This window comes from Zootoca vivipara, chromosome 17, assembly GCF_963506605.1.
Source record: "Zootoca vivipara chromosome 17, rZooViv1.1, whole genome shotgun sequence".
Taxonomy (NCBI): Eukaryota; Metazoa; Chordata; class Lepidosauria; order Squamata; family Lacertidae; genus Zootoca; species Zootoca vivipara.
The window spans coordinates 22,453,696-22,473,894 of NC_083292.1; the positions used below are offsets into that span (position 1 = coordinate 22,453,696).

Sequence of the window (20,199 nt, forward strand, 5' to 3'; positions counted from 1 at the left end):
TGTATATTATTTCCCTCAGAAGACCTAGCCTCAAGTGCAACCTACCACAGGCCAATTGTCACTCTTGCATGTTCACAGTTACTTGTCATGAAAGTAAGTCTGCCACGTGATCTACCTCACAAGATTAATGCAAAAGGATGCAAAATACATTTTTAAAAATTAATTTAGGCTGCAATACTACACAAGCATACTTGGGAGTAAGTCCCATTGAACTCAGTGAATTTACTTCTGAACAGACATGCACATTTCACAGTTTAATGAGTGCTTTTGAAATCAGCACAAAAAAGCTCACAGTAGATTATGATTTGCTTGTATTAGCCTTTGGCTAATTAAACAATCTATGGCCTTTTAAATTGTGTGAGGGGTGCTGTTTTTGTTTGTTACTATGTTATGTATTTTTTTGCTTTTATGCTGTGATCCTCGGATAAAGGGAGATATAGAAATTAGATAGTAGATAGATAGATAGATAGAGAATTGTAATGTAGTTCTTAGACTAGAGGATATTTTATGCATCAACTTGGTGAATTTTGCTCACTCTTTCAAAATTGTTGCTACAGTGGTTGAAATATTCCAATTATAATTTCATTATATTCTTGGTACTTAGAAAGGCTCAGGTGTGCAAAAATCTGCATTAAACGTGGCAAGGGGGAGAGTTTCATACTTACTTCCTTTGCAATATCACTCTCTCCAACAACTAGAGCCAATCTTCTAATGCAATGCCACACTAAAATTGCTTGCTTGCCTCCCATTTTACACTGATCACAACACCAGACCCTTATTTGCTATGTGTAAAGCATAACAGGACATCAGTTTCACCCACTGGGGCTATGGGTTTGTGACAGCTAATTCTACACACATACTGGTTGAGGGTCAGAATTTGAAGCAAGGCCAGCCACATGCAGCATCACATACGTAAACTGTTTTAGCCCACCTAGTGATACATTTAAAAACTGACCTCATTTAACATTCTTCAAAGATGGTATGCTGGAGTAACCCAGTGTTCAGTATATCTTAAGCACTCCATTTAGCTATTTAAAAAACAACAACCCCCAACCAAGATGCCAATAGACAAGTGTTAACAACCAGATAACCTACCCAAGCTTGAATGCTCAAGACCCTATGATGATGTTTGCTCCTCAGTTGGAGTCTGTTAGTATTGCCTCCCACAAAAAGGGCCCGTGACTAATAATTGTCTAGCTAAGTGTCAATTCTCATAGGAAATGTCTCTTGATAAACAGTTACCTCCTTTCCAGTACCATTTGCCTTTAATAACTAACAACCAGATCTACAGCTCCCTGCTGTATAAACAAGTAACACTTAGCTAATCAAATCTTGTGGGATGAGTTAACAGTAAAACAAGCCTGGGCAATTTGTATTGAGGCCCTGGGCCGCCCAGATGACAAAACGTGGTCCAAAGGAAAAGAAAGCAATACATTTGTCACGGGCTTAGCTGAAGGAGTTGCCAGAAGGAGGCATACTCCACTCCAGATTTGTGCAGGGTTCACTCCTTAGCCTTTTTTCCTCCCAAATATGCCCTGAAAGATACGGTAGTGGAGGTTTAGGATCAGTGTTTTCATTCTCCAGGTTGACAAGCCCCATCTGGCCCCTCATTTCCCTGGCTTTGGTTCTATTCATTGTTGGTCTCTCTGCCTTCTACCCCACCAACCCCAACCTTCAGGCTTGACTACTGCCATGTATTTTATGAGGAGCTGTCCTTGAAAGCTGATATTTCAAAACAGAAATAATTCTGAGGGGCAGTAACTTCTGGGCACACCTAGCACAATGTTCTGTGTGCCAGACTGTAACTTCCAGTATGTGTGTTAATGCTGCTCAGAAAAATATCGGAACTTCTGTTATAATGTCAACCATTTCTAAGTTCTTACTTCTCTAGCCCCATATTCCCAAGAGAAAGCTCTGATCATATTATGCAAAACTGATACCATATTTTCATTTTTCTCCAGCAGGCTACCTAAATATATGCACTCAATTTTGAAAAACGGCAAAATGCATTTGCATTCTGCACATGAAAGAACTGCAAATGCAAAACCAAGTAATGTTTTCCTTAAAATGGAAGAGGTTAGACTGTACTAACTTTCAGCACTATGTGCTTTTAGCAAGCTGGAGTGGTTCCTTCAGAGAAGCTGCAGGGATAATTACTTGATCTCATGAAAACAGATGAAGAAAAGGGAAGAGCTCAGCATGGGAAGACAGTGATTCTAGACAGACATAATAAAACTATCATTTCCATCACTTTGATGATCTTTCTGTTCCTATGTCCTTAAATGCCTTATTAATAAGCATTGTTTCCCACATTCATTATTAAGTTATTTAAAATGAAGTCTATCATTGATATCCAGCGGGCTCTTTAATTATCTCCTGCCTGAACAGAAATGCTTACAGGTCAAGTAAATTAAGGAAAATAAATTTAGTTGAAAAATGTGAAGCACACACTGCTAGAGTAATGACATATTTTTCTTTTTAAAAACAACAACATGATGTTATATCCACACACTGGTCCAACCAAAATGCTATGGCATGCCTCAGAAGCAAGGCAGGCAAGTGAGGAGATGCAGGGCAGGCTGTGGCACTGAGGACCATGTGAAAGTGGCCAAAGACCCACTGTCTGAGAAACACTGCATGACACAACGGTTGTATACAGAGGCACAGTTGAGAATCCCAACAAGCTTTCAGTAAATCTTCACTTTCAGAAAACCTTTGATCAAATTCTGCCCTTATATCTATCACCACTCATTAGTGAAATCTATACAGCCTAGTTGTAGTCAATTTCCCCACCCACCCCTCAACTGTGTGTTTGTTGTGATGGGCACGTGCCTGTAGCTTTTCCAATGAGGTCTAGAATCTTACCAATTCAATTGCAATTTGAGTAACTACTTTCTGGGAAGACGGATACAGTACATGCATTTTGTTTACAATGAGATATGGAGGTTTTCTTTGGTATGGGCTTGGAAATATACAAGTTCTGCTACAGACCCCAAAGAAAAGATTGCACACTTTTGCGGAAGAATGAATAACACAGGGTGCCGTATTTGACAGCATCTTGTGCCTCAGGAAAGCACAGGGTGTGACATGATTATAACAAGACTGCATTCAGAGGACATTCTCCTGGATGTGTAGGCATATGATTTTATGATTTGTGGTGCCCCAAAACTTACTGTGGAGCGCACACCCTTAATTCCTTGTTTGTTATTGTCATCTGCGATAATCATGTATTCATGAGTGTTACACAAACACAGCAATTTTGACTGGACAAAAGTATTCTGTGCCTTGAAGGAGATTGTGGAGTATTTCAAAGCGTACTATGGGGTTAAGGGACATATAGACTTCAGTTAAAATAAAATAAAAACTTTTCTGACCCTGAGGTGTTTTGAACCTCTGCGCAAATAAGGAACTGGGGATAAGCAATAAACTTCAACAAATAGTTTAAGGCCACTTCCCTAGGTACTACTTCTCCAGCAAGCCACAGTTTAAAATAATCACTTTGGGAAAGGTGTGGGTGTTTTGTGGGTGTGGGTGTCTGTGTGTCTGTGTGTACACACACTTCTATTGTTATCTTCATATATGCAGTGGACTGTAGAAGTGTGTCATGGAATGAAAAGTATGTCATAGAAAACAATACTGAGGTGTTTTTAAGAATGTACATTATTTACGCCAAACACTAGCCAAGGGGCATGATCATAGAAGCAGCTTTGCCTCATTTTGGGACCAGATTTACACAAGGGTCTACAACTTACTCTATCATTTTGCTTTCATTTTCTCCCTCTCTGTTTGAATTGCTGTTTACTATCTGGTTTTAAATTTTTAAAACCTTTCCTTCTGTAAATTGTTTTGCTTTCCATATCACTGCAGACCACTTTTAACTGATCATGACCCTAATTACATTGAAAGCAGGTCAACACATGTCACTGTTGACTGTAAATCTATAGGCATAAAGAATAAAGCCATGCCCTAGTCTTGGCTAATGAGATATAAAGAATAGGAATCAAAAACAGAACTCTAGAAATTTGATATTGCTGCTCTTTAAGGACAAATAAATAATATGCTTGAAATATAATGATAGCTCAACATGAAAAATTATTTGTACAACCCTAATCTGCCTCTTACAATACAAACAAGGACAACACAGAACCTCATGCTCTTTAACAACAGAGCGAGTCAGTCTGAGAGCAACAATTACTGGTTGTAACAGGAAAATGCACATTCCAAGGTAACAGTTCATCTATTTGTAAGATTAGCTCTCCCTTTGTATAGAATGACTCGGTACACAACACAGGCATTAGTAATGAATTCTATTAATGCAGATCTTACTGGAAGCTAACTTAAATTTACTTTACACAGTTAAGTGACTTTATTTCACTAGAAAAAAGGATTCCCCCTAAAGCAAATACATCTACCATTATAAAAGATATTGCTCAAATTTCCCCAATACATGGCAAAAAGGGGAAAAAAAGCCGTCTTATTAGATTTTCCCCTCAGGCAACATTTTTAAAAATCCAATCTTTTAATGATTGTTTAATTTTCATATAACTAGAATACATACTGCTCTGCCGTTGCCTCAATATAATGTCTTATTTTCATAGGAAAAAACCTAATTACATGGTTCAGTAACTTGCCTATGGTAACACATTGATTTTATTTACTTTCAAGAAGTTGGACCCTAGCTCACTCTCAACACTCCAACTAATTCCAGCCACGTTTAATAGCTCTCTCAATTCCTTCTAAGCATTTAGATTACAAGGTTTAAGTGAAGATATTGAAACAATTTACCCATAATCGGTGTTTATTTGTTGCTGAATTTGACAAGGGCTTTTATTGCTGTTGTTGTTATTTGAAGTATATACTTAGAAATTACACCCTCTCATTTCAAAAATATAAGTATAGCCTAGGTAACTGCCAAACAATGAATACTCTATGATCATTTTCTAATGCATTTGTAAATAAATAATACAGGCTGTGATCCAAAAAGCCCCTCACGTAACAAGCAAAAACACATCTGCTTGCATGGGGACAGCAGAACATCTGAAGCTGATGCAGTTTCCACCACCATTACACTGGATGCTTTTCCAAAAGGTCTCAGGGCCATCAGTAACAGATTTTTCTGAAGGGGTGTAAGGAACTGCATTAGGAAGAAGTCCCACTGCACACGCAGAATTCCCCAGAGGTTATTTATATACATAGAATCATAAAATTGTAGAGTTGGAAGGGACAATGAGGGTCATCTAGTCCAACCTCAGATCAAGAGTCTCACGCTCTACCAATTAAGCTATCTAGGAAGCTCCAAGCCACAACACTAGAAGAACAGCTTTTATTGTAACTATGTGTGAACTATGTGTGCTGCACTAGGCTGCTCTTTCTCTGTTCTTGGGAAATGAGACAACCTGCTGTCCCAGGTAGGAGAGAATAAAAAATGTTTATCTTGGGAAAAGGTCACCCAACTGCTAGCATTCAGGAATTGCAAGCCAATGGGAACATCCACTATAACATATTGGGAACTGGATTGGGGGCAGAGGGATAATATCAAGCAATACCAGGTAGATAGATACAGCTCCAATATATCTACACTCATTTTTAATGTAACCTGCTTTAAGGATCCTTCCTTCTGGCTCAAAAAGCAAATAACAAATACAATATTATTTCAAGAGCTCAGGCCAAGCTATTTTCGCTTCCATGCCTGATAGCAGCTTGGGTGGGGAACACTTTTATGGCAAGGGCAAAGCACTAGAAGCAGAGAATTAAGAGTTAAATCCCCCAACACCACAGTCCTGGCCCAATTCTCTGCTACTAAAGTTGGAAGATCCAATCCAGATCTGCATCACAAAAGTGGGGCTTGCGAAGCACCACCAGTCAGCTGACATGGCTCAGCATCCAAGCCCCAAAGTGCAGAGTCCAGCAAAGAGTTGGACTGCAGTGGTGGGCTGAAACCAAGTAGAAACCTAAGGATGCAGGCTCAGATCCTGCTGATGTGAACCCACAGAGACTACAAAGAAATACACCTTTCTGCTGAATAAATACCAGCCCCTGCCTTTGGCAACTTCTGAGCACTTGAGGAAAAGTTAAATGGCCTTGGCTTTGTGTCCTCACACAGTGGAGAGGTTGCCAACCAGAAATCCATAGTTTCATATCAGAAATGAGAACTGTATGACCCAGGAGTTTTGGATTATGCACCTGGATACTATAAAGAGTCAGCTGCCAACACAAAGGTTTTAGAAAGAAGAGTTGCAGAGCATCAACCTCACACCCATAGGATCCAAGATTCAACTCCCAGTGCTTCCAGTTAAGAAGACTGCAGACAAGGGGACTAGAAAAGGCCCCTAAAGTGCAGCTGACAGTGGGAATAAACTGTACTGGGTTCACGGGTCCCCAGTGTAGTGCCCATGGATTCGTATGCCAGCCAGGATCTTCAACTGGATCCACATAAGGTCACAGAAAAATACCCCCTCAAAAAGCCACAATGTCAGAGACCATTTGCACAATGTATGTGAGAACATATGATCTAACAATATAAACCCAAATGCCACAGTATTACCTTTATTGTGACCAACTAAAATGTCAATGCAAGTTTAATTATAAGGCACCTTTCTGTTCAATTATGATAGCAACCATTTAGCATACATACCTGATCTGGAAATGTATGAAACAGAAAGTTGGAAACTTCATTTAAAACACTTTTATTTCGCAATTGCACTGATTAAAATTTATCTAATCCTGATTAAGATGAATAGAAGCTGTAGAAGAGCACTATAAAGTTGACTAAAAGTACTAGCAGATTCAATGTACTCCTCCCCCTGCCCACATGTACCCACATGTTGTCTAAATTCACACACAAATCCATAGTGGGGTTTTTATAAACTAGTGCCTCTTAACAGACTGAAATGAGGCCAAAAATGTATTTTTAAATCCTTTGTGAATTCCCTGCTCTCATTTCCTGAGGAAGGAAGTTAAATATACATGTATGGAATGTGCAACAACTGTACTACAGATGGCAAAAAAATAAGATGTCCAGGAAATGCCCAGCAAGCTACACAACGGAGGTTGTGACTCTCGCCAAGTAACAGCTTTTTCTGCTCCCAAGATGTCAACCAGATGTTGAAGTAGCATAAGGGGGGCAGAATATAATTAATGTGTAAAAGGTAAGCCCTTGGCTTAATACTGCATATTTTGGCATGCTAACAGCCATAAACTAAGCTTGTCAGAGCATAAGAGCCCCCAAACTTTCAGTCCTGAATATGTGAAACAATAATAATAAAGAGTCCCTTCTAATCATACGCTGAGGACAAGCTCCTGATCATTGAACAACATATATTCTGGGAACACCTAATTTAAAATTTGTACCTTCAAGATGGGGCTCAACCCAACCACTTTGACACACACACACACACACACACACACACAGAGAGAGAGAGAGAGAGAGAGAGAGAGAGAGAGAGAGAGAGAGAGAGAACACACTACTAGCTGGAATTACTGTTTCAATGTGAAAAGACTACTCAAGGGCCAGGGGGGGCACATTTATGAATGCAGGAGTACTAGCACTTGCAAGCTAGATACCAGCTACAATCCTTTAATGCTAGGAAATATGAAGAGAGCCGTATGCTGCTTCTTGGATCAAGCTTAAACAGTCATGCTACCTCCATATGCTCACTTAAAAGACTACTGGCTGCATGTGCATACAACACAATCTAGGTGGCTAGTGATCCTGTACCCTTCCCTCCTCTTCCTGTTTACAGAGTGTAAATTTCTACAGTGGTACCTCTACTTGCGAATAACTCTACTTACTAATGTTTCTACTTACGAATGGAGCTCCGTCCGCCATCTTGGATGCGGTTTAGATAGGATTTTTTCTACTTACGAATTTTTTCTCCCAATGCATTCCTATGGGATTCGACTTACAATTTTTTTCTACTTACAAATGTGGGTTTGGAACGCATTAAATTCGTAAGTAGAGGTACCACTGTATTTTGTAAGCTGCTGGAGGCAGGCATCTGCCTTCTTGTATTCCAAAAAGCACACTGGGGGCATTATATCACCAATATTTAAATATTTGAGGGATTTATGCCCCACCCTTCCGTACGATTTCCAGTTTATAACTGTAATATGTGTACATACATAACTTATATAATAAATGACATCTTTTTGTTTTATTATGCACTCTGTATTCTCATTTTGTATTTTTGTGTTATGAACCACCCTGGGGTCTTCAAATCAAGGGTGGTATACAAATTTTAATAATAATGATGATGATAATAATCGTTCACACATAGTGGTAACCCAAGATCAGAAACAAGCCATGCTTTACCACAAACATTGTGCCTGCTTCACTTCTCCCTTCTCCAAGCCAGAAAACAAACCATGTAATGGCTATCTTACCATCACATGTGAACCAGCACTCACGGTATGCTTCTTACAAATGTTAAGCCAAGAACAAACCCTCGCTTTTGCTTGTGGTTTGTTTGGAGAGACGCAAACCATGAGCACTGGTTCATACATAATTGTAAGCCAGCTGCTCCATAATTGTTTCTAACCCAGGACAGTGAGGAGGAAAGAAGGCACAACTGAGCAGCATGGTGTTCGTTCATGGTAAATTTCAACTATGGCTTATCAACCTAACCAGTATAAATGCATAGTCCTTTAGAGGAGTTGAAAGTTAATACAGGTATAAGCTTTCTGCTTTTTGTCTTAAACTTTAAACAATGTAAAGAAGTATATGCCATTGAGTTGTAATGGCTTATATTTACAAGAAGTTCAACAATAAGGATTTCCAAAGCACATTCTTTTAATATAACACTTCATCAACAGTAAGGATACTTTATTAATTTTCCCCTAAACAAGTATTTCAGCTCAAATGCTTTGGGTTTTTTGACAAGCTGATTTTACAGCATGCTAATTTTACAGCATGTAAAATTAACATGGTAAAAAAAATAGCTGTGCTTACTAGATAGAATTTCCACGGTACCAACTCTGATCCCAATCAATTTAGGGCTTGGGGGGGGGCTTCTGATTCAAAGTTTTTAGATTGAAAATCTACAAATCCAGCAAGAAGTCAAAGAAGTGCCTATGTCTGTGGCATTGCATGGCGAAATTGCATTCAGACTGGTGTCCCCTATAAGGCTTTCCTCCTAATCCCGAAGGCCAAGGCAAAAAACTAAGAGGTGCTAAAGCAGAGTGCAGTCAGTTCCCATACCAGAGATTTTCTTCCTCACTAGCACAACCTGACAATACACAAGGTTCCTTTCAATTCAGGCCTACATTCTCCTCTTTCAACAAAATTATCCTAGACATCGCCACTATCAAATCTACTTTTGGTGTTTCCCTTTTTTTCTTTTACTGGATGCTTAACTTCAAGGTTATTCTTGTATTTAGGTAAATCTGAAATAACGGCAGGCGCTAAGCTTTTTTCTTTTGAGACGGAGTGTGGAAATACAAAAGAACATACATGCACACAGCGACGGAGTAAACTCCCCAGATGTTACATGTTTTCCAATTTACACTTAACTCCAGAACTAGCAAATATTGTAATTCAGTTACTTAAAGCATTGCACATAAGCCAGAGACATCTTTTTTTACGGCAGCAAAGGAAACAGGAGGTGGAGATTTCCTTCCAACAAGATGATCACCGAACACACTTAAGCCCCAAACTGCACTTGAAAAATAAATAAAACTTGTTTCATAAAGAGAAAACATATTATTGAAGCTTATCTGGGTAAGTAGGAATGTCACCAATGCCTCCACTCTGAACAGGTGCCTCATAAAAAATTAAGAGCCATGGAATTGCTTGATGCAGCACTTCTGAGCCATCGCTTTAATTATACATGAACGCATTGCTACCTGCATAAAATAGGCCAAGAGGCACGCAGAAATCATCCCTGCTCTGAGATTTCTCAGGTTCCTTGCCAAGTAAACAATCTGGTATTCGTGGAGGTACGCATTTTGTAAAGACCCAAGAATGACAGCGCTGACATGTTACAAAGCAGGGCTAAGGAGGAGGGCGGGGAGAGAAACCCACAACCTTGCTAAACTTCCATGACCGCAGCCCAAAGACAATACAGCACACAGCAACCAATTAGGCATTGTGGATGGAGTGCCATGCATATTTTACTAAAAGGACGGCAGTTACTGCCTTTCGGATGTTCCGACGATGCAGCTTACAAGTTAAACAGCTTGTTTATTCATTTGTGTCAGGGGATTCTTGTGGCTACTCTCGAGTAAAGACGCTCCAGTCTGCACTGTCTTTAAGAGTTTTATTGTGCATACTATTTACAGTGCAGAGATAACAGGAAACATGACTGCCTAGCCCGATTCAGAATCCGGCAATGGCTGCCACCTGCTTTTCAGCCAGCATAAAAGCCTGGGCACCCCAAAACGCCGCCCCTTTGCCCTACGTGTGGGCGCGCGCCTCAATTCGGGGGCCGGAAGGAGAAGTTTCCCCTCTTGCTGGCTGGGGCAGCGCCTGGGCTTCGCCGTCTCGCTGAGTCCCTCATCCGCTGACACTTGACCAGAGCAGTGCCAGGGCTCTGACACGTCTCTTAGCCCTTCCTGCACTCTCTGTCCTCCATAGCCAGGGCTCAGACACCTCACTAATTCCTCTCTCCACTCCACTCTTTAACCAGAGTTTATTTATATACCGCATTTTGCTGAAAGCAGTTCGGCTGGCAAAGACTCCTCAAATGGGTTACCAATGAATGATACTAGCAATATAAAACTGTAACAATAATCAATTTTTAAAAAAAACCAGCCGGATTTTAAAAAGGGGAAGAAAGAATCCAGCATAAGGTATGCGCGTACACATTAGAAAGCCTGACAACTAATCATTTTTACCGGGCACCAAAAATAAAATAAAAGGGAAAACGGGGTGACACAGCTAAAGGGGCATGCATCCTTGGGTGACCACCTTCTTTATTTCAGTTTTGTGGAGCTCACAGCTGAGCCTTAATAGCAAGGAAAGCTTTTAGCTTATGAGACCAGCTAGTTGAACCCTTTCTGTTCATATGTAACCAGGAACAAAGAGTCTAAACGTGTGAATCAAAAATAGCGGGGGGGGGGGGAATGTACTGAAAATGTTGTTTATTTTAAGCAAATTAAGTTCCCCTACCTAGCCACTGGCCACTGCATTTCCACAACACAGACCAGACAATTTTTATTTTATTTCTCCCATTGTCCCATTTGTTTTAGTCAGTGTTTGCCTGGGAATGGCATGACAACGCCAAATAGGCATCTTCATGGCCTGCTTCAAAAGCAATAGAAATTTCTTATTTATGTTCACATTCATTATTATTATATATCATGACACTAGATTTGTTTTTACCTCCACTCCACATATTATCAAAACATTAGTTGATGTGTTAACTAATCTCTATTTCTGCACAGCTGGGGGTAAGCAGTATTTACAATGGTTTTTTGTCCACAAATCGGTGTAGTAGCTTCCCTGTCCACAAACTGCCTCAATCACCAGCAGTATCAAAAATTCTGGTCCAGGATGCTTGAAAGCATGCACTGTTTTTCTACCTAGCTATGTGAAATTTAACATTATAATTGTCATTGTTCCTATTGGGATAAATTAGAGAATGAAAACAGCCCAAAGAATATTGGTAGCTGCCTATAGATTAGTGCTGCACTGAATTTTCATGGTATGTTATTATCCCCGCAAAAGAAGCTGCAATTTGGTTTCGACATAAATTTTTTTTAAAAAAAACACCCCTCTTTCACATCTGTTCACAGCCACTGAACCCCAGAACACATCCTTGTCCTTGCCTTGGCAATAAGGCCAACCATATCCTGCTTTCCTTTGCTACAATAGCAGGGTTTTTTTTGCCTACCAGTGCTACATGCAGGATTTTTGCTCCCACATTTTTTTATTTAGAACATTTGTTGGCAACCCGATCAACAAAGTCCTCTGGGAGGTTCACACACAGCAGACAATGTGCAAATTAAAATATCAAAAACCCAATTCATTTCTGACCTAAAAACCAGCACAAACAGTGAAGCAGCATTTAAAAACCAGTAAAATCAAAATGTTCCAAGAGCAACAACAACAACAAAAAAGGCTCAGATATATATATATATATATTATGAAATAGATAAAGACCTGTGTGGCACCAGGTAAGTGCCAGGTTGAGTCTCATCAGGGAGGGCATTCCATAATTAAGGTGCCACTATCCCTGTTCCAAGCGCTCAAGGCGCAAGCTAAATAGAATACTGTAACTCTAAATTGAAAAGTACATCCCCCAAGGTGAAGTGGACTAACTGGTGGTGCTCTGGCTAGTGGAGATGTGGAAATAGATATCCTTTATGCATAGTGAGGCAAACCGTGCTCCAATGTGATGAAGTGGAAGGACGCTAGACATCTTCCTTGCATCTTATAAATGCATCGCAAGATCTAATACAGGCTGGAGGCCTCCATCTTTCTTGGGAATGGTGAAATCCTTTGAACAGAATCCATGATGTCTTTGGGCCCTTTACACTAGTTCTATTGCCCCCTTGTGGAAGAGGGTTTCAATCTGCTCCTCCAGAGGAGATGGTGGTGTTACAACAGAAAATATAGTTGGGATAAAGTCTCTGTACTGCTTCATTAGTTTAAAAAGACAATGCAAAAAATAAAGTCTCTACATTATGGAATAATATGACCATTAGGTCTCTATGCTCTTCATCTGCCTATTTTAGTTCAATACATTTATTTACACTTGTACTCAAAAATCACCAACATTACCAGTATCCTTACATCCAATTTATTTCTGGTCTGGGGTTTCATTCAAATATTGCATTCACAGCTTTTAATAAATCTTTCTGTACACAAGCTCTGAAGACCACACAGAAAAGAAGCGTTCACTGTAGAATTAGAGCAAGACGGAGAAGGGGGAGAATACTTACTGTGTAGCTCACGATGTATCACATCTACTAAGTTTGGTTCATCTCCCCACCAGAATATCCATAACTCCTTACAATCAGGTTTGACATCGCGGCGCCAGACACAAAGCAGATTGGCCTGCAGACAGCGGATGAAACTCAGAAGGATGGGGTCATCTTGAGCAGGGGCCGAGATAATGGGGCCACAATCTCCATGGCCTTCAAAGTTATACCTACGCCACTTGATGCCTGTGAGTTCCGCCTGCAGGGAAGAAAATCAAAAGAGTATTAAAACTTTTGCAAGTGACTGACATGCAAGTATGCCAACTTATTTTAAAGCCCCTTATATTGAATCTTAGCTATCTAGAAAATAAAACAGATTTTAAAAATCAATGGAACCTGAATTAGCTTTACTCTGAATGGACAGTTCCTCAAATTTTAAAAGAAACCAAAACACTAGCATTGCTCTTCCTTAAACTTTCAGTGCCTCTTCGGAAGAGACCATTGATGTTGATACAATAGATGTTGGAGAAGTGTGCATAAAATGAATAGGCAGAAGCTTAATAAGAAAGCATATTTTCATACAACAGAATACAGTGGCACCTTGGGTTTTGGGCATCTCGGAAGCTGAACATTTCGGTTTTCAAACGCCAAAAACCCAGAAGTAAATGCTTCCGTTTTCAAACGTGCCTCGGAAATCAAACGGCTTCCGCTGCGTGTTTTTCAATTTTCTCCACTGAACTTGCTGCCAGTCCTTTACGCCTCGGTTGTCAAACGTTTCAGAAGTCGAATGGTCTTTCAGAATGGATTACGCTCAAGAACCAAGGTACCACTGTACTACGCTTTTAAAACTTACCATGCTTTCTTTGTAGGGAGATAGCTATTTCTCCTATCAAAAGCACTAACAGAAATAAGACTACGAAGCCAACATATAAAGCACTTGCAATTTAATATGCAGGGGTATAGCTGAACTGTTTGTTATTGCTGAAAGCTAAGATTCTATATAGAAATCTAGCAGTTCCTCAAACTCCCAGGCACTGACAACTGTTGCAAACAGAATACAGGATAAAAGTGGATGCCTGATCTGGCTCTGTCTGCACATTATCACAAAACAGAAAACAAAACAAAAAAGGGAACCCTATCTTATACCAAAGCTCTTTTATCTCCAGCTAGTGTTTTATGTTAATAAAAAGATGAAATTTAAAACATTCTTCATTTCATTTCAATCTGCGCCTTATTCTATAATTACATTTTAAACCATTTTGGTTTGACAAGCTCCTGCATCAATGCCCAAAAATATGTAGCTGCTACTTGCATACACAAGATTAAAATATGCAGGATAACTGCATAGCCTGTTTATATTAAAGAAATGTAGTACCACATATCTTAATCATTAAAATCTATTTAATCCATTGTTTGAATAAATAAATATTTCAAAATCATTTGGCAACGTAGGAAAAAACAAAGCAGTCCTATGCCTTCAGCAGCTAAGAAACATTTTAGAGCCCTTGATTTGGGTATCTGCATTCTACCTATTGACAAGAGAAATATGAATGAAAGTGAATCCATACCAATTTATTATGTGGATTATTAAATTGGGGCACCTAATGACTCTGTTCCCTCATGGCAGGAACACATACATTATCTTCTTCAGAACAGTTACTTTGTTAATTTACTATTTATTTATTCAATTTGTTGCCTACTTTTCATTATAAAATAATCCCAAAGCAGGGTACAATACTAATGAAACCCAATAGACTCATACAATCCATCAATAAACAAAAGAGAAAGACAGCAAGCAGGCAAGAGCACATATGCCAGGGGGTGGAGAACTAGACTGGTGGGGCCAATCCTCAGTTCACCATATCCCTGTGGCCAAGCTTTGACAGGTGAGCAGTCAAAGCTCAAAGTGGCTTGCTATCATCAGTTCAGTGCAAAAATCAAATTGAGGGTGTCCCCTTAGACTATGTGTTGGGCCAAAAACAGACTTAGGCAGCCCTATTCTCCTCATGGTGCCCATACATAACTGAGCTAGTACCCTGGTGTAGGTGTCTCAAATCCCCAACTAACCTCCATTCCTGGATTCATAGAATCATAGAGTTGGAAGGGATCACAAGGATAATCTGGTCCAATCCCCTGAAGTGCAGGAATCTTTCGCTCAGTGTAGTGCTCAAACCCACGGCCCTGAGATTAAGAGACTCACGCTCTACCAACCGAGCTATCCCTCAGGGCTACAGCACCACCTGAACAGGCTCACTTAGGAAGGTTGCTGGGCACTGGTGTGGGCAATATACAAGCAGCATCCCTTTTCTGTCTATAACCCAGCACCAAAAATCCTGCACTGCAACACAATACAGCGAATAGTAGTTGTTATAGCTCAACTGGCCCAGCCCTGTCATCTGACCTCTTCCTCCCATCTCAAGAAGCAGCCATTTCAAGAAGCAAAGAGGAAGCATTCAGAACATCTTTCTAATTTTTGGCACCACCACACTCATAGTAGTATATATGGGGGGGGGGGGAATATATCTTCCATTCTTAAGCAGAAGTTTCGCATCTGTATACATCGCAGTAAGCCAGGTGCCCAGGAGGTTTCCTGTCCTTGTAGGCAGGGAGAGAAAGGAGCTCATGCTGTATGCATGAGGGGAATCCTGGTAAGGAGGGGCACAAATGCACCCCTCCATCTTGCGTGTATGCTGTGGGTATTTCTTAATAAAAGACAAAAGCAGGCAAAAATCTACATGAGGTCACTGCTAGACAAAGGCGTTGGTAAATACTAAGATCATGTAACAGTACTGTATCTGGAAGCGATAAACTATGTTGCTAAATGTCTAGGGTTTCTGCTCCTTCCTACCCCCCTGCTCTCTCGCTCTCTCTCTCTCTCTCTCACACACACACACATACACACAGAGAGGGGGGGGGAGAGACTCTAACTGACTGACACCAATTTCAGGTGCAGGGCTGCTGGGGAGGGGGGAATGAAGGAGGAAGAAGTAAAAGCTTTGGCAGTAGCAACTGGGAACACGCTGAGGACAGGACCTGCCGACAGCTGCCTTGATCATCCTGGGGGATTCCATCTTCTCAACAAAGCTAGTTGCTACTGTGGCTATACACCCATTCCCATAAACCACAGGACTATATTTTAATACAGTGCTTGGTTCCCAAATGGCTTAGATGTCAAACAAATCGGCTCCCAAAGGCCACAAAAAGTAAGTGTTCCTGCACTCAATCGGAAGCCACGCCAGACGTTCGGCTTCCAAAAAGCGTTCAGAAACTGGAACACTTACTTACTTTTTGGTTTTCAAACCGTTTTGGGAGCTGAACAGATTAAGTTTGAGAACCAAGATACCACTGTATTCTGAAACCACTGCAGTACAACCTTCCAAATCATTTTGCTGTGTAGTCCTCCTCAACTTACTCCTTCCTTCCTCCCATCACTCTTTCCCAGGTGATACTGCTAGTCCTAAGGGCTACTGGCATTACTACAGGGCAGCCCAGGAGACTATGGCCACAGCTCCTCACAGGGAGATAGAAAGAAACCAATCTGGTTTCCCATTCATGTGCTCAGTCAATGACAATTGTTGCCCACCTCAGAATAACATGAGGTTAGAGACTCCATCTACATCAGGCACCCCCAAACTGCGGCCCTCCAGATGTTTTGGCCTACAACTCCCATGATCCCTAGCTAAGAGGACCAGTGGTCAGGGATGATGGGAATTGTAGTCCAAAACATCTGGAGGGCCGAAGTTTGGGGGTGCCTGATCTACATCCACCATCCACAGCTGACACTGTTATACAGTATTTGTTTTACATAAGCAGTTTCAATAGCCTCTTATATTTTTCGGTCTTAACAGGCAGGGATTGAATGTGGGATCATATGAGCCCAAAGGATATGCTCTACTATGAGCTATGGCACTTCCTCAGTCCCTCCATTCTATCATTCTGCTTTCATGATTATTTTGAACACGACCAAGTACAGGCATAAAAGACACAAATCTGACACCATTGCAAAAAATACAGCAAATGGTTCCAGAGCCGACCCTCCCCCCACACCGTCATACTGAAACTTAAAGCTCAGAATTAACGTAGTTATTTCCAAAAATACTACTCCTCAAGCAAGAAACTGGAGCCCTACCCAGTGATGTGGATTTTCCAGAAAAAGTTGAAGATATTTTTTCCAACGCCCTAAATCAATTGGGTTCTAATTTAGCATGCTTCAATTATGTATACTTCTGCTTTTAATCCACTCTCTTCACAAAGGAATAGAGACCATGCAAGTGGATATATTGCCTCAAAAAGTTATTCAGTCTGACAGATAGTGTATCCAACCATTCTGTTACTAATTAATGGACTTCCCTGTCTTCTTCGCCCTCATATGCCTCCCAGAGTTGCTCAGATTTGAGGGTGCACAGAGGGGTACAGGGGGAAGGAGAGGAAGATGTCCCATTGCATCAGCGAAAATCTGGGGTGGTAGGTGTCCTCAAAAGTATGTCACCCAATCTACTTTTAGAAATGAGAGAATTTAATACACCATTTGATATACAGGGAGAAAGAGGTTTTCTGCCCCAAATCACTAGTTGCATTTTTGCTGCATTTCTGTAACTTACAGTGAAAATAATGACCTTACTATAGCAGGATTATTTCTAAGGCTTTGTATTTGAAAATATCCTTTTCAAATTCCTACAGACACCACCCTGGCAAACCCTATAAACAAGAATACTGTACTACTGTCAATTTAAACCAAAGCTGAGCTTTCTAGTCACATCACCGAATGTGTCATAACTTTCATGTAGAATGCTACATTACTAATTTCAAAACATGAAAGCACAGTATTTTAACTTCCATCTGGCTCTTCCTGCTTCTAACAAAAAACTGAGCAAACTTGGTGAGTGCTGAAATGAGCTGATTGATACATGTCATCTGAGGTATGCAAAAGCTGCAATCCTAACAACACTTACAGTAATAGGTAGTAATTCCCATTGAAATAAATTGAATTTACATCTGAATAAACATGCTTAGGGTTGCAATGTGAAGGTGTTATTTTACCAAGATTGTTCAAGTACTGTCTCCATGGTCTAAATGTAACTCTAAACTGAATGTACAGAGAATATGCCTCCTGAAAATGAAATATGAGAAAGGGGCTCCATTTCAGGGAACTTTTTCAAGAAGTGGGGAAGCCTTCAGGGGCACAGAAGTAAATTTCTGGAGTCCAACACATTTTTAAAAATCTTGTGCCTTTGACCTCCAACTCTGATGCAAAATATCCTGTTGGTTGTGCCCAAAAGTTCCCCTGTAGGATTTCTCCCAATTTTCAGCCTTCCCATTTTTCTGTGCAAGTTTCAAACACCAATATACATGTCCAAAACAAACTTGACACATTATGATAAAGCACACGCAACCATAACACAACATTCAGAAATTGTCTTTGTCATGCTATGCACCTCAAGAGAATCCACAAAATGCTAGAAACTTGAAGGTAACAGTAATGTGGACTTCTTACTTGAGAGCCACAATCAGATCAGGTATTCTTTTGTTTCCCCTCCCCTCCATTAAACTGCTTTTGGCCCTTCAGGAGAGGAAGTCAATTTTCAGCATGTGTCATATGCACACAATCACAGAAACAGGACTATATTTACTGTATGTGAATATTTGACTCCCCTTCATCAAAATAGGATATGAGGCAGCTCACAGTATCAACACATCAATAAAACCAATGAACACACACAAAAATGTGGAACAGTACAAGCAATTTACAACTTCCTATATCAATACAGTGGTCCACAGAATCAACAAATATCCCAGCCACAATCTGTAAAAGAAAAATATCATGAAAAATTACATTTGACCGTGCATTTTGCAGCATGGTACACAGAGATATATATGCACATACATTCAAGCTGCAAGAAGGGGTTCATAAGGTGCATCCATCCCACCAAAACTTTCCTCCCCAAAACAACCGGCCTGCAGACAAGTCACCAGAAGCATTACTGGGCTGTAATCTCATCAGCCCAGGTATATTCTGAATTGCCTGCCCTGAACTTGTTTCAACTGCAGCAGAATTTCTGCTAGTTTATATTAGACATGTATACGATCTGGAGGAACTAATAATAAGTGAAAGATAAAACCTGGAACCGCTATTTCAACAAAACTGAAGTAGGTCAGGAGTAAAAAATTAACAAAAGGTAATGCCTTTGTCTCCAAGCAATTTTTACCACCACAAAATCTTGGTTTGCCACCACCCCTATCCTTTGAACACACACTAACTCAAACCCACTTTAAAGGCATTGCACATTTTGTGAAAAGATATACACTTCAGTACCACAAATTTCATAGCAAGAGAGCAGGCTATAGTGCATGCAAAGCTGTGCTTGGGCATTCAGAATAAGTCCTCATTTTGGTTTTTAATTATGCATTTTGAGAAATGTTCAGCGAAAAACTTTCTGAAGCAAGCATTTATCTGTATCATGCAATCTATGAATTATGTGCCCAAAGCTCCAAGCGCTCTGTTTTGAAGCCATTTAAGTCATCAGCATAACAAATTTTACCAGTTGTGCTGGAAGTACTCTGTGACAAAGTTGTTGCAAGTTATCTTTCACCCCAATGGCTAACCAAAGCTTTATATATTACTCAGCTACCGGTAAAACTCACAAATGAAAACTGTTTTCCTGTTTACATTCACTGAAGGGGAAACAATGTTATTTCAGTGCATGAATTGCCCTTGTATGACCACTCAGAAAACCACACTGTACCAATAAATCTCTTTCATCTGTAAGCAAATATACTGTAACCAAGTTGGTTGAATGCTGTTTTCACACCTCTTTGTGTACAGCTTACTTTCAGCAGAGTTTGCTGTTTTATGAACTCTCATGATTTCTGCAATTCTAATGTGACCCTGTACAATTACTATCCACTTATTTCAAAATTTCCTCTACAACAGCAGGGCACACTCATATTCCACAGAACATCACAGCATGGCATATGTGCAACATAGTGCTCTGGTTCACATATCACGCTAAGCAAAACCATTTGGCACAAACATGTAAGCATACAGGTGCTCCTCCCATGTATTTTTGCTCCTGAGCCCCGCAAAGGTGAACTGTGGTTTGGCTTAACATGCCATCTGAACTCAGGACTATGGTTTAGCAATCTCCAGACTAACCATGTGCTGTAACAAAGATTTGTTCTTGGTCTACGAATCATGCTTTGTAATAATAATAATAATAATAATAATAATAATAATAATAATAATAATAATAGCAGCTAAAACCCCACATTAATGTATAAACTGAATTAAAGTTTTCTAACCAGTATGTTGAGATAAATGTTTTTTCTAGATGAAAATCATTT

General features: G+C 40.1%; 1 protein-coding gene across 1 annotated transcript in view; it reads right to left on the minus strand.

Moving 5' to 3' along the window:
- The window catches only part of MED13L (mediator complex subunit 13L), a 171,624-nt gene that overhangs the window by 129,521 nt on the left and 21,904 nt on the right, over positions 1-20,199 (minus strand). The window contains exon 2 of the mRNA XM_035098346.2: positions 12,880-13,117. Within this exon, the coding sequence (XP_034954237.2) occupies positions 12,880-13,117 (238 nt within the window). The remainder of the gene's footprint in view (positions 1-12,879; positions 13,118-20,199) is intronic.